The sequence below is a fragment of the Grampus griseus genome (assembly GCF_964374135.1).
Source record: "Grampus griseus genome assembly, chromosome: 20".
Lineage (NCBI taxonomy): Eukaryota > Metazoa > Chordata > Mammalia > Artiodactyla > Delphinidae > Grampus > Grampus griseus.
This window is the reverse complement of record NC_139014.1, coordinates 30,383,071-30,398,190: the sequence shown is the minus strand read 5'-3', so window position 1 is coordinate 30,398,190 and position 15,120 is coordinate 30,383,071. Positions and strand designations below refer to the sequence as shown.

At 49.4% G+C, this 15,120-nt stretch overlaps 1 protein-coding gene across 1 annotated transcript; it reads left to right on the top strand.

Annotated features, from left to right (window-relative positions):
• The first annotated feature begins 7,532 nt into the window (after positions 1-7,532).
• DYNLL2 (dynein light chain LC8-type 2) lies at positions 7,533-14,846 on the top strand. The gene is made up of 3 exons (XM_082678839.1): positions 7,533-7,825; positions 10,605-10,743; positions 12,833-14,846. The coding sequence occupies exons 2-3, from the start codon at positions 10,612-10,614 to the stop codon at positions 12,968-12,970; spliced, it is 270 nt and encodes an 89-aa protein (XP_082534965.1). The 5' UTR covers positions 7,533-7,825; positions 10,605-10,611; the 3' UTR covers positions 12,971-14,846.
• The last annotated feature ends 274 nt before the right edge of the window (positions 14,847-15,120 follow it).

Sequence of the window (15,120 nt, the reverse complement as noted above, 5' to 3'; positions counted from 1 at the left end):
GCTAAGCTACAGTAATGAAGACAGTGTGGTACTGGCATAAGGATATATAGACCAGTGGAAAAGAACTGACAGTCCAGAAATAAGTTCTCCTATTTATGGTCAACTGATCTTTGACCATTTAGTGATGAAAAAATAGTCTTTTCAACAAAAGACGTAGGATAAAATTGGATATCTACATGCAAAACAATGAAGTCAGACCCAAACACAAAAATTAACACAAAATGGATCATTTAGCAAGAGCTAAAACTCTTAGAAGAAAACATAGGGTTTCTTGGGTTAGGCAATGATTTCTTGGATGTGACATCACAAGCACAAGGGACAAAAGGAAAAATAGGCAAATTGGTCTTCATCAAAATCGAAAACGTTAGTGCTTCAAAGGTCACTGTCAAGAAAGTGAAAATACAATCCATAATGTGGAAGAAAATACTTCTGAACCATGCCTCTGATGAGGGTCTGTTATCCAGAATATATAAAGAACCCTTACAACTCAATAATAAAAAGACAACTTAATTTTAAAAATGAAAAGATCTGAATAGACATTTCTCCAAAGAAAATACACAAATTGGGACTTCCCTGGTGCTCTAGTGTTAAAGAATCCGCCTTCTAATGCAGGTGACGTGGGTTCGATCCCTGGTCAGGGAACTAAGATCCCACATGCCACAGGGCAACTAAGCCAGAGTGCCACAACTACTGAGCCCATGTGCTGCAAACTACAGAGCCCACGCGCTCTGGAGCCCGTGCGCCACAACTAGAGAGAGAAAACCCACACGCCGCAACTAGAGAGAGGCCCGCGTGCCACAATGAAGAGCCGCCGCAATGAAAGATCCCACACGCCTCAACAAAGACCACGTGTGCCACAACTAAGACCCGACGCAGCCAAAAAAATAAATAAATATTAAAAAAAAGAAAATACACAAATTGCCAATAAACACATGAAAAGATGCTCAACATCATTAGCTACCAAGGAAATACAAATGAAAACCACAGTGAGATACCACTTCACACACACTAGGCTGGCTGTAATCAAAAAGACAGATAATAACAGGTGTTGGTGAACATGCGGAGAAATCGCAGCCCTCACACACTGCTGACAGGAATGTAGAATGGTGCAGCTGCTTTGGAAAACAGTCCGACCGTTCCTCAAAAAGTTAAGCATAGAGTTACCATAAATCCCAGCAATTCCACACCTAGGTGTATATCTAAGAGAATTGAAAGTATATATCCATACAAAACTTGTACGTGAATGTTTATAGAGGCATTATCCATTAACAGCTAAAAAGTGGAAACAACCCAAATGTTCACCAGCTGATGAAAGGCTAAACAAAATATGGTATGCTCATACAATGAAATATTAACCAGCCATATAAAGGAGTGAAGTACAGAGTCATGCTACACCATGGATGAATCTTGAAAATATTATACGTAGTGCAATAAGACAGTTGCAAAAGACCATAACCATATATTTTATGATTCCATATATATGAAATGTCCAGAAAAGGCAAATACATAGAGACAGAAAGTAAATCAGTGAGGTTTGGGGGGAAATGGAAGAATGACTGACAATGAGTATGGAGTTTATTTTGGGGGTGGTGAAAATGCTCTAAAAGTAGATGGTGGTGATTGTTGCACAGCTCTGTGAATATACTAAAACCCACTAAATTGTGTACTTTAAAAAGGTGAAATTTATATGTGAACAATATCTCAATAAAGTAGTTATATACGTGTATAAATATATATGATTATGTTGAAATGTAAGGTGGGCCTCCATTTCCTAGTGGGAAGATAATTTTTTTTTTTTTTTTTTGCCAACTGGAGTATATCACAATATACCTGACAAGGCAAGGTTTTCCTCCAAAATTTTCCTCTGAAAGGACAGCAAAGTTGTGCAGACCTCATTTTTTAGAGCTCCTATCATCATTTCCCACCTCACCCTAAGGGACTGAGGGTGAGAAAGCAGAGTGTTTTTATGACTGTGGGGATGACGATCTCCCTCATAAATAATGTTGGCTCCCACTCTTGAGGCTCTCCAAGGTAGATCTCTGTGGTTTCTGCCCGCCCAGTACCCACTCTCTTGCTTCTTGTAACTGCATGTAGATTTTCCTTCTGTCAGCTATCCCCCCCTCCATCTCAGAAGGTCTACCAGTCTGGCTGCCCTTTATTTCCATGGCCAAAACGTGGACTTAAGACCCAGTTTGTCCAATCAGATGCCCTTCTTTGGGAATTTGAATTGAGAGTCGGGTGACTCAAAGAAAAAGCCCGTGATGTGCCACTCTGGGATGCCCTGTGGAAACTGTTCCATGGCTCCTGCTGCCTGGAGTCAGGGGAGCTATTCAGGTCCTGTTTTCTTCTTCAGGTGTTTCTTGCACCCAAGAACCTAACTTCATCTTTTGGATATTCAAGGGCTGACCCATTCCACGTCATTGTCTTGGTTCTCCCGCAGCAGGGGCAGGGTTCCTCAGAACTGTCCATACAACGAAGGAGGAAGACTCCTAAATCCTAAGGAGTCATGACCTAGAAACCACGAGCTCCATTGGAACATCTTTTCTTTGGCTCCTTCTTGGTGACCATTTGCTTTATAAATTTAGGTATTTATTTATTTGGGGCTGCACTGGGTCTTCGTTGCTGCACGCGGGCTTTCTCTAGTTGCGCTGAGTGGGGGCTACTCTTCACTGTGGTGCGCGGGCTTCTCATGGTGGTGGCTTCTCTTGTTGCTGAGCACGGGCTCTAGGCGCGTGGGCTTCAGTAGTTGTGGCGCGTGGGCTCAGTAGTTGTGGCTCACGGGCTCTAGGGCGCAGGCTCAGGAGTTGTGGCGCACGGGCTTAGTTGCTCCGAGGCATGTGGGATCTTCCTGGACTAGGGCTGGAACCCACGTCCCCTGCACTGGCAGGCGGATTCTTAACCACTGTACCACCAGGAAGTCCCATGACCATTTGCTTTAATATTTTAATTGAAGCTCTAAACATTAATTGAATCTTAACTATGTCAAGTTGCTTTGTTAGTTGAGGGAGTAAAAGATGAACAGAATTACCTCCCAACTTTGGTGGGTGGTGTGAGTGTAGAGAAATGCTCTTTGAATTCTGACCGCAGGGACAGACAGAAAGAACAGAAAAGGGGCATTTAAAGTTGGCCTGAGGTAGAGGCTCCTAGCCTGAGGAATTTCTCCCATCCACATGGAATGTGCCCTTTGGGATGGGGTATTGAAATAAGAGAATCATAGACTTTGGGGCTGACAGGGACCTTATAGACATGACTTAACTAGAGCCAGATCAGGCTTAAGACTTCTCCTTTGACTCCCAGTCCAGGGCTCACCTCACTAGCTCCCAGTCATGTGGTTGACCTTGGCTGGCTCCTCTAAGTTTCAGGGGATTGGAGAGGAGGAGGGGCAATGTTTGGGGCTTGGTAAATGGTTGCCTAGGGAAGTACGTCTTGCAAGGCCACCCAAGAAATCAGCAGTGAACTGGAGCACATTCCAGTAGTTCTAGTCACACTGTTTCTTCCTTAAGTTTTCCCAGTGGGGACTTGGCAGAAGGGACTGATAGCAGGGTTTGCACTGCAATGTGACAGTGTATGTGTTCCCACCCTTTTCCATCCTCCTGGAGCTCTTGAAGCAAGTCAATAGCAAAAGGTCTTGGTGAAATGACCTCTGTCACTGCTATGGTCTCTTTTCTGTAGGTGCCCTAGTCAGCTGGGGTGGGAGAGCCTTGCTAGTTTTTACCTGTAAGGTGTAAGGATATCAGGCAAATAACCAGAGAGTGTGAGAAGGAAATCAATTCAGAAATCAGGCCTGGACTTTCCCCAGGGCTGACAGTGTTTTACCTTAATTAGCAACTTGCACTGGGCAGGAAGGGCCCAGTGTAAATAGTGTGCATTGCTGGTTCTAGGGAAAGAGACAGAAGAGCCTAGACAAGGTTCTTTGGGTGGAGAAGAGATGAAGTGTGTCCTTCCAAAATGTATTTTTCAGCCATTAATGGGCATGATTGGTTTAACTAATACTTACAGAGAATTTCCCATGTTCCAAGAACTGTGTCAGGTTCTGCAGCCCACAGGTAAATAAGATGTGATCCCTGTATGCAAGGAACTACAGACAAACATAAGACCAACAAGTTTAATAAAATGTGGTGGGTGATAAGCCCTGGATGTTACCAAAACATAGAGGAGGGGTATGCTTCCCGCCTGGGATTCAGGGAAGGCTTCCTAGAGGACAAAGAGCTGGGAAAGAAAGCCACCAGCCTCACAGGCAAGAGAACCACATAAACAAAGGTGTGGAATCTGGGTCCGTGGGGGGAAACCACAGGCAACAGCTGATGGTGTTACTAGAGCCTGAAGAGGGAGATGGGAAGCGTGGGGAGAAAAGGCAGAGAGGCTGGGGTGTGTGTGGCTGGGAGGGGAAGTAAGTTATGGGAAGGAGCATGGGTCTTTTTTCAGAGCAGGGAAGAGGGAAGGGCCTGGGAGACTTGCATTTTAGACAGATCACAGCAGCGTGGATTTGGGGAGGAGGAGTTAAGAAAGGGGGCAGGGAGCCTACTGGAAGTGATGATGAGTACTAGATGCAAGGTATTCACAATGAGAATGAGGCACTCCTTATGAAAGGGGCATGGACTGGAGACACGGCCAGGAGGTGAGTGATGATAGAAATGTGGTGGGGAAGGGAGAGACACAAATCCAGAGGGGACCGCAGGTTTCTGACTTGGTATCTGGGTGGATAATGGGGCGAGGAACTGAGGTAAGAAATGCAGGAAAGGGGGGCTTCCCTGGTGGCGCAGTGGTTAAGAATCCGCCTGCCAATACAGGGGACACGGGTTCGAGCCCTGGTCCAGGAAGATCCCACATGCTGCGGTGCAGCTGAGCCCGTGTGCCACAACTACTGAGCCTGTGCTCTAGAGCCCGTGAGCCACAAATACTGAGCCTGTGTGCCACAACTACTGAAGCCCGTGCACCTAGAGCCCGTGCTCCACAACAAGAGAAGCCACTGCAATGAGAAGCCTGCCTGCGCACAGCAACGAAGACCCAATGCAGCCAAAAATAAATAAAAACAAACAAGCAAACAAAAAAACCCCCAATGCATTAAAAAAAAAAAAAAAAGAAATGCAGGAAAGGGAAATAAGTTTGGAAGAGAGATGTTGATGATAGCTAACATTTATTAATCACTTATATGGACCACACATTGTGCCAAGAGTTTTTCGTGCATTTTTCTCATAACTCTATCAAGTAGATATTATTAGTCTCAATTTATAGATGAGGAAAATGAAACTTTGAGATGTTGAATAGGTTGGCCAGATCTGCACAGCTGGTTGAGTGGTGGAAAGAGGTTGAAATCCAGGCATTGTGGCTCCCGGGCCAATGCTCTTAATGACCAGGCAGGATATAGGTGTATGTGAAGAGTCCAAAGAGCCTGTGGGACACCCACAGGGGAGGCCTGGAATTTACGGAGGTCATCAAGGCTCAGATCATGGTATAAACTACTTAAGTTGACCAGTGCCCTGGGGAACCCCTAAGTTAAAGAAGTAGCCAGTGGGTAAGGGGCTCACAGATGAGACAAAACCAAAAGTCCCATCTGATTTTTAAATCTGAAGACATGGCTCTGCTATCCCGGCAACAGAAAACCGGACGATCAACATGTAGTGGCATCAAATAGAAATGTCCACCAAGTTAAGCAGACGTATTAATTATAACAGTTACTATGTTGCATAGTAATTATCCTAAACAGTAAGCAGTTTACATAAATAGTAGTAATTAGCATAGCACAAGTTTCCCCAACTGTGTCCTGTGGAATAGTAGCTCCTGGAGATGTTAATAAATGCTTGGATAAAAAAGGTCTTCGGAGTCAGATAAGCTTAGGAAATGCTGGTATAATTTAGATAGGGCACCCAACACCTAGTTTACAGTTTTATCTTTTTTCTGTCAGGAGGATAGTGGAAAGGCTAAAAGTGTAGGCACTGGGAATTAAATACTGCTGCTTACAAGCTGGGGAATTTTGGGCAAGTTACTGAAATTCTCTAAGAGGTAGTTTCCTCCTCCCCACACGTGCCCCACCCCCCCATTCATTCACACTGAAGCTGACATCAGAACACCCTTGGTGTGAGGGGATACCACAGGCCTCGCCTATTTCTTTCACATCTCCTCATTGAGGTTGAAGATGATAGAGCAGGTTGGGAAAGCGTAAGTGAGAGGGGATGATTTTCTAGGTTTCCCCTGACTCATAATGAACACTAAATTATGATGCCCCAAATCAGAGCAGGTCAGGGCCAGAATGAGCCTGACTTCCTGACCATGGTTTGGGGCAATGACGGGTTAAGGTTAGGGTTATAGGATGAATGGAAGCTTCTTAATCCTTACTGTGTGGCCCAAATGCTTGGCTTCCCATAAAGACCCTCACCACCCCTTTAGGTAGACACTTCCTTTGGAAAGAAAAGAGCAGCTGCTTCCTGTTCTCCTTAGGAGGTGGGTGGTGTGGCATGGAGGGCAGGCACCCCCCCAGTGTGCACAGGCATTTACACACACACCCACAAACCCCAGGGGGACTGCTGCCTAGAAGCACCACTTTTCAGCCTAGAAGCCAGGTCCAGGCCTCACCTGTGGTGGTCTGGCAAGGGCTCCCCCTTGCTCTGTCCCTTGTTTCTCTCCTTTATAAGGTGAGGAATATGGATGGGGTGAATTTTAAGGCTCCTGGCTGTACAGACATGCTTTGGTTTGTACCTCTAGGGGATTCTATTCACGCCCCCTCTAGTCCTGTCTAACCAAGCGGGTAGACTGACTGGAAATGGCTTACTCTCATCTCTCTTCCAGGGGCCTGTGTATCAAAGACAAAACTCCCCTCTCACAATCGTGCTTAGGGTTTGCCTCCATTGCTCTTGAAGATAAACAGCATCTGGGGCCCCAGCTTGGAGTTTAGGTCCTGTGGCCTTGAGACTCGGGAACAAAGGCAGAGCAGGAAGGGGAAGGGGCCTTCCCAGAAAGTGAGAGGAGGGGAGACCTGCGGCTGTTTATGGCTTTACCTCTCCATAGGGCTGGCTGTCCTCTCCTTCCCACAGTTTTGGGGGGACGGAAGGGGTCCTGTCTTTTCCTCTAAAACTGATGACTTCACCTCCTTCCCCTTCCTCTTTCTAAGGTTAGGATCTCTACCCCTTCCCCATGGGCTCCCAGGGTCTGAAATCTCCATCCCACTCTCTTCCTTTATTCTTCTTCGAATTAGGGTCTTTACGCCCCTCCCTCTTTTTCTCTCTCATTGAACCCGGCCTCTTTATTCCTTTTTAGGCCTGGCCTCTCCAGCCCTGGTTAGTGGGGTCTGTATACTTCTTTTTTCTCTTCTGAAGGCCACGTCTCCCTCCCCCAACCTTTTCCAGCTCCCCCTCCCCACCCCCTCCCTCCGCCCCGAGGCATTGTGGGAGGAAACAAGATGTGGGGCGAGAGCGGCGCGGGGAGAAGCCCGCAGTGCGGGGCCGAACGGGCCCAGCCAATGGGGAGCGCGGACGGCGGCGCGCGCGCCGGTGGGGGGAGCGGGGCGGGGCGCTATTTCAGAGCGGGGTCGTGCGTCCGCCAAGCTCGAGGCCGAGCGGAGCAGAGCTGCGAGGTGCCAGCGCGGAGCTGGCTAGCTGGCAGGCAGGCGGGCCGGCGGGCGCAAGGCGGAGCGCGGGCGGCGGGAGAAGCTCGAGGGCGGAGGGCGGCGGCGCTTGTGCTCGGCCCGGGCCTGCGGGAGCCGGAGACCGCGGCGGCGCCGGCGGCGGCGGCTGCTGCCAGAGGAGCCGAGGGGACACCGCCCTGCCCGCGCTCTGCCTCAGGCCATCCCTGCTCCCCCGGGACCCCGCGCGGACTCGCCTCCGTAAAGGTAAGCGGTGGGTGGAGGCTGCCCCGGGGCGGCGGCCCGACGCGCGGAGTTCGGCCCCGAGGCCCGGAGCAGTGCTGGCCTCGGCGTGACGCCCCCGGCGCCTCTCCTGCCCAGGGCTGCGCCACCCTGTGCCCTCCCGACCCCGGGGCCCCCGGCTGCAGAGGTGAGGCCTCCCGCCCCCCCCCCCCGGGATTTCTCTGCGGGCTCGGAGGCCCTTGCTGTTTGGGCCGAGGGAGAGCCGCGGAGCGGGCTCGGGCGTGACGCGGTTCGTCCCGCCGTCGCCACCCTCTGGGGCGTCCTTCCTGCAGCGAGGACGCCCAGTCACTACGGCGCTGCTCTAGGCCGGACGGGGGAGGGCGGCCGGCCGGGCGGAGGTGCGGGGGGAGGAGGCTTTCTCCCGGCCCAGGTGCCGGCCTTCGGGATCGCAGCCACTGGAGGATGGGGTGGTGGAGGGAGACGGCCCCTTGGGGTCCGAAGGGAGGAAATACAAGCGTTTGTGCGTGTTGGGGGCCGGGGAGGGCGGGTCGTGTCGTTCGGAGGCTTGGTCTTTTTGTCGCAGGGCCGGGGATAGAGGAGAGTGAGCTGTCCTGGAGTGCCCTCTTAGCTTTTCAGAGGAGCCCCTGGCTCGTGACTAAGGCAGCTGGCCTGGGGCCCTGTGGTCATCCTTCAATCTGGAGGCCCAGGTCCCTTGCTTTTTTTTTTTTTTTCCCTCTTCCCCGGGGGGGAGGGACTACGTTGGCCCCTCCCTTTCCTTTTCTCATTGGCACCTTGGACAGGGGAGACTGGGGCTAGGCCTCACCTCTCAGACGCCTGGGGGGTCAGGGGTGAAGAATCGTGGCATTGTAGTCACAAGACCAACGTTATGTAACTGCAGGCTCTCCTGGAGGGTAAGGTGGTTTTAATTACTGTGACAAAGTTGTTTCTTTGGACTTTGGGAATGAGGCAGTGGGGCAGGTGAGCTTGCTGGGAAAACGGGTGCTGATTTCATCCTTTAATCAGGCCCCACCCCACCCTTGGATTTGTAAACAGTGCCCCCTTCTGAGTGGTAACCTGGGATAGGCCGCCCGGTGACACTAGTTTTCTTCCCTGTACTGCTGCTGTCGTACCTTTGCGCAAACCCATTGAAGTTGCCACATTTATCTTATTTCAGCCATTGTTTTCTAAAAAGATGTTGGTTTGCCCCAGGTCATATAGACAGCCAGGCCTTGAACAGGGTTCGCCTGACCTTTTCCTCAGCCCCAGCTGGTGCTCACAGACTCCTCTCGAGGCTCTGACTTTCCCTCTCGGGCGTATGGGAGCAGAGGGTACTGGGGCAATAATCCTTTGCTCTGCCAGCCTTTGCAAAAGTGGAACCAGCCCTGCTTAATTTGCCAGTGTGAGACAGAGGTGCCCCGGATGCAGTAAAGGGCTGCCTGACTAGCAGCTGGCACGCATGCATTCTTTGCATCTAGTGCAGGCTGAAGAAGTAGTCATGAATTCTGCTTCCCTTTTCAGCCCACCCAGCCCACAGGCTAGTGTGGACTCAGATCCGGGTGGCCCGGAATGATACCAGGGATCTCTCCTTGAGCAGTCAGGTCCCTGTGTAGCTTTGTATCGGACAGGGCTGCAACGACAACATCTTTTATCCACTGGGCAGGCCACAGAGTGGCGCTTTGGGGGAGTAGCACATGGGGTGGGGGGTGGATTGTTACTGCCCTCTGTGATGGGACTTGGTCAAGGACAGAGGATAGGATTTTGCAGCTCATCCCCTTTCCTGCAAAGCACCTCGCATGCCATAGACTTCTAGGCAGGCCGTGGCCAGCCCTCCTGGAATTCCTGTCATCCTAGGAGGGGACCATGCAAGGTGAGCTCTGCAACTCTGGTTGCTATAGGATGAATGCAATGTCTTAGATAGCATGGATATGAAAGAGTGCTATTAAAATAATAATTCTTTACCTTTTGTTGTCTCTGTCACCACTGGGCATTGGTAGCTTAGGGCTTGGCAGTCTTTTTCTGTGAAGGACCAGATAGTAAATATTTTAGGCTTTACAGGCCATCTAGTTTCTTACAACTATTCAACTCTGCCATTGTAGTGTGTTCCTATGAAACTGTTTACAAAAGCAGGTGGTGGGCTGAATCTGGCTAATGGGTGAGACCACTGTATAGACTGTCCTTGTTTGCAGTGTTCTCATATAACCTTAATTAATCCTTACAACAGCTCTTGATAGAGAGATATCCTCATTGCTAAAATAGAGGTAATCGAATGCAGAAAGGCTAAGTAACTTGTCCACAGACCAGAAGTCAGGTCTAATTCGTCTTTCCACTTTGATACCAATGATATAATAATGGTCATTAAATCAAGGGCCTATTATGTTCAGGTGTTATACCACCAGGTTTACCCTGAGGTTAACTCAAGTCTGCATTTTAAGATGATGGATGAGAGCACAAAGTTTAATCAACTTGCCCAAGGACACAGCTGGTAGATGGCGTATTGTAATATCTTGGCTATTGGTGCTATTCAAAATATTGGAAATAGATAAGTTTAGAGTTGGAAAAGCCTCATTTTACATGTGATAACAACTGATGGCTTATTATGTTTTTTTAATTATTTACCTTGTGTTTCCCAGACTTGGCAACCGTGTGTCTGCTAAAATCTTAGGAGCTCCCTTTTCTAATGCCTCATATCTGTGTTTTCTATTGCCCTCATCTTCTGTGCTCCTCTCCCAGGCCCACACCCAGCTGTTAGTGTTCACTGCCCAGAGCATGGGATTGCAGCCTCACCTCTCTGCTTCTTCTGCAGTGTCACGATGTCTGACCGGAAGGCAGTGATCAAGAACGCAGACATGTCTGAGGACATGCAACAAGATGCCGTTGACTGCGCCACGCAGGCTATGGAGAAGTACAACATAGAGAAGGACATTGCTGCCTATATCAAGAAGGTGTGATGGGAGAGCTGTGGTTGGTCAGGGATAGGGATGGATAGCTGAGTTATGCCCCAGGGAGGGCTGGAGTGGGGGCATAGGAAAGTAGGTATATTCCATGCAAACAGAACCCTACGAACTTGCAAAGGAGATAAGTTAGGGGATGATTCTTATTTATTAAAGCATTTACCTTAAGAGTTTTTAATAGGAACTCTGCTGGGGTGGTGTGTATGTTTACAGATAGTTATGTGACTGCAAAAGCAATGGGGAGTGAAGCTTCAGGACTAGATATAACTGTCCCAATTCAGAACTATTCAAAATGAAGACCAAGGATGTTTGATTGGATAACATAAGATCCTATACAAATTTTCAGGGAGCTGCATCATTTAAAGTGGGATAGCCCTATAAGTGATTCTCATTACGTAGGACGTTTCCTTTTCTTTAAAAGGACTCAGGTGGGGAGTTCCCTGGCCGTCCAGTGGTTAAGACTCGGTGCTTTCACTGCCATGGCCCGGGTTCAATCCCTGGCAGGGAACTAAGATCCCGCAAGCCAAGCTGCGTGGCCAAAGAAAAAGGGACTCACGCACTAAATCGTCCCCTTCTCCCTGCCTCCTTGAGGAAAGGGTGGGCTTGAATATATATAGATATATAGATATATATATTTTTTTTAATAGATGAGCATTATTGGGGCAATAGGTTTAGTCCCTGAAGAATTCCTGGGTGAATGGACATAGTTAACATATATATAGTGAGGAAGCTGCTGAGCTAGAGGTGAAAGGTGGTACCCAGGGTCCCTGATTCCCAGTCAGGATCCATGTCCATTGGTGGCAGAGCCCCAGTCTTTGATATTCTTAATTCTGGTATCCCAAGGATGCCTAAGAGCCGTGGCATTCTGGTCCATACAGGCGGTAGAGTATCCTTGAGTTTCACAGAACTCTTTCCTGTGTGTGTGGGTGGTATGAGAAGAGAAAACTGGGGTCCTGAGAGACTTTTTCTTTCTGTGTGTGTACAGGGGGTGCAGAGCTGGCAAGGCTGCTAGGCGTGCTGGTTCCTTGTTGAGTGATGGTTTTTCTGTTCTATTCAGGGAGAGAATGTAGAACCATGGACTCCTAGGGCCAGAAGAATCGCTTTCTCGTTTTGCTGATGGGGAAAATGGGGAAGCAACTATGGCTCTCCTATGTTACACAGGGTCTTCAGTCAGGAATAAAGCTGAGTGTGGTGACCCATGCCCTTTCCGCCGTCTCCTAATACCTTCTGGAGTTATGTGGTATGGGGGCTGTGAGGACGCTAAACAAGTTGCAGGTTGAGCCCCTAGGGGCCAGAGCCCCAAGGTTGGCTGCATTGCTGGGCCCGTGGTGGAGGGCTGCTGTCCTTTCACAGCCACGGCAGGATGCAGCTAGAACTGAGCCATCTGTTTCCTGCTGGGTCCACGGAGTGGGAAGGTCTGTCTGATAAGGTCGTGAGGATTTCCTAGCTGGCTTTGGTGCTGAACTTGTACTAGCCCTGAGAGAAGTGAGGGAACTGCCTTGATCTCATGGTTGAGGTCCTTTCTCTGGTGTTTACAGCCCACGTAGTGCCTGCCACACTGGAGTGTCTTTAATGTTGGCTTACACAGAATCGCTTCCTGGTTCTCCTGCAGGTACTCCTGGTACTTTCGTTCCCCGTTTTGCTTTAGCGTCTTGGCTTTTGGCGTTTGGAAATGCTGGTTTAGTAATGTGAGAGGTGGCAAGGGGCACGCCAGGGAGGCTTGCTCCTCTTCTACTCAGTGCTGTGTGACCCTGGAGTGGTCCTTTATTCCACTGGCTTTTCTGATTCCCTTGCTGAAGGATTGCGGGGTGGGCTTTTGAAAAGCAGGGTAGCTAGAGGAACGAGAGATGAACGGGCTGTAAAGTGCTAGAGAGAAATAATGGAGCCTTTGTGGTGTTACATTATTAATGAAGGAGTGTCCTAGCCAACCTTAGAACCTGAGCTCCTGAGGTTCAGAGAACCGAGGCCGTGGACTGGGGGTGGGGTGGGGGTGACAGCTAAACTAATCAGACTCTCATTCTGATTTCTCATCCTCCAGCTGTCCTAATCACCTTTTTTCTCTTTTTTATTCTTCTTTTAGGAATTTGACAAGAAATATAACCCTACCTGGCATTGTATTGTGGGCCGAAATTTTGGCAGCTACGTTACACACGAGACAAAGCACTTCATCTATTTTTACTTGGGTCAAGTTGCAATCCTCCTCTTCAAGTCAGGCTAGGTGGCCGCAGTGAAGGTGTTAGTGGTGGCGGCAGTGATGGCAAGCAGGCGGCGTTGCTGGGACTGTTTTGCACTGGGGCCAGCATCAGGATGTCCTCTCCAATGGCTGTGCTACTGCATGGACTGTATACTCGATTTCATGTGTATGTCGCAGTAAACAAAACCAAACTTCTTTCTGTTTAGTTGCCTGGGGAAGAAGGCTGCTTTACGTTTATTTTTCAAGACTTAAATTTTTGTTGTTGTTGTTGTTGTTGTTGTTGTATTGCACTAGGAAATCTCTCCCACCCCTCTCTTTTCTCTTTCTCTCCCTATACAAATAAAAAGCCCTCAACAAAGCCTGTACGACTAGGAGGGCTGGGGAAAAGAAATAGGTTTCTGGAGGTGGAACTAAAACTGTGCAGCTGCCTCTTCTGGTGGTGGATGCTGCTTTGGGAGGGCCAGGGAGGCTGCAGGGGGGACAGCGTTAGGATTGACAAGGAGAGAGGGATAGGAAGGAGGGTAGGGAGATTGATCTAGTACCAGGGAGAATATTCCACTGAACTGTGATTCCACGGCTTGGGGCAGAGGGTGGGGCAGGGGCTGGATTCTTTAAGGGGCCTTGAGACGTGTTTGTCTGTGGTGTGTGGGAGTGGGGAGCAGACTTATCTTGCTGTCTTTGTCAGAAGAGTTTCTAAGTGAGGGCTGTGTCTTTTATTCTTTCATTCTTCCTGCCAGAGCTCATGCTAGGAGGATGTTGAGGGTGGGATTAGCTTGATTTTTTTTTTTCATTCTTCTCTCCTTCTGTCTGCTCCCTGCTTAGCTCTCTGTTTTCTCATTCCTCCAGAGTTCTCTTAGAGCAGCCCCTGGTAGTTGGCTGGCAAGGGAATTTCTGGTGACTAGTTCTTAGCTAGGTCTTAGCAATCAAACCAAATTAATGTGTCCCTTGTTTTTCCTCTGTATATGTGTGTGAATGTGTGTATATCTTGGTTTAGGGTAGAGGGGAGGGAGGGGCAGGACTGTGGAATCTCTAAGGACTGTGTATCGGTAGACAAGTGGGCCTTTATGTTAAAAACCTCTGGGGCCCTCTGTTTTGGGGGTGAAGATGGGTATCACCCTACCCGCCCTCAGCCATCTGGCCTAGACGCTGCTTGCCCTATGGCTGTCTGCTCCCGGGAAGGCTTTAGGAGGATAGTCCGGGATGAGCTGGGTCTCAGTGGAGAGGGAAAGGGACTTTGTGAGTGGTGGCAGCCTCTTGTGGGAGGCAGGGGTGGAAGTGTGATAAAGGCTGTTGAGGGGCTTTGGGGGAACTTTGGAGGTCAGTCTTGCAGTGGTGAAGCCAGGAATTAGGGGATGGAGCAGGACCGCTAGTGGGAGGAGATTCCAAGGGGAGAGCTCGGGAAATCTTGTCTGTGGATCAAACAGTGATGGGGTGGGGAATGGGGTGGGGGGAGTCATTACTGATTGAGCTGTTGATTCTTGTAAATCGCGTTAAAAACTCTCACGTGTAGGGTTGATGCTGTGGAGGGGGTTTGGGATCCAGCTCATTCTCTTTTTTTTTTTTCCGATTCCATCCTTGAGGTTGGTGGGGAGGCAGGAGAATGCCCCCTTCTCAAGCCTTTAGTGTGTGTTGAGCTTTCTTTGATGCTGACAAGGGAGGGTGGGGACCGGGATGGTGAGTGAGTTCCCTGTAAAACCCTTTGGTGGGCGCAAGACTGAGTGCTTGAGTTGAGGTTTATTTTTTTATGAGTGTCCAGATCTGTCTCCCCCTGCCCTCCCAGACTTGTGCGGCCAGTTGGAAATGTCTGGTGTGTGTCCATCTCTCCCTCGTTTCTGGAGCATCTCCTGTGCTCTGCATCCACGCCTCTGCCTCTTTTGGACATTAAAGGTCGATTGATGCACTTCTGAGCTGCTTGGGTTTCTTTGGGGGTAAAGGGGATGGCCTGGTGGCGGTGGTACCACACGTGGGAGGGGTGGACATCTAGGGTGGAGTAGAACGGGGTCCAAAGAGATGCTGAATCAGGTCTCAGAGGGCCTAGGCTTGGGCCCCTTAAGTGGAGGAAAATAACCAGCGGCGCTCACCCACAGGAGTTCTTGGGTGGTTGGTGGAGGTGGTCTGGTGAGCCTCATTTTGAGTCTTCCTTATAGTCGATGCTGAGACCTGGAGACTGTTTC

What these genes read in the sequence shown, in the direction of transcription:
- DYNLL2 (XM_082678839.1), top strand. Translation starts at nt 10,612, where the DNA reads ATGTCTGACCGGAAGGCAGTGATCAAGAACGCAGACATGTCTGAGGAC. An exon ending in TTGCTGCCTATATCAAGAAG is followed by an intron (nt 10,744 to 12,832) that starts GTGTGATGGGAG and finishes TTCTTCTTTTAG; the next exon opens with GAATTTGACAAGAAATATAA.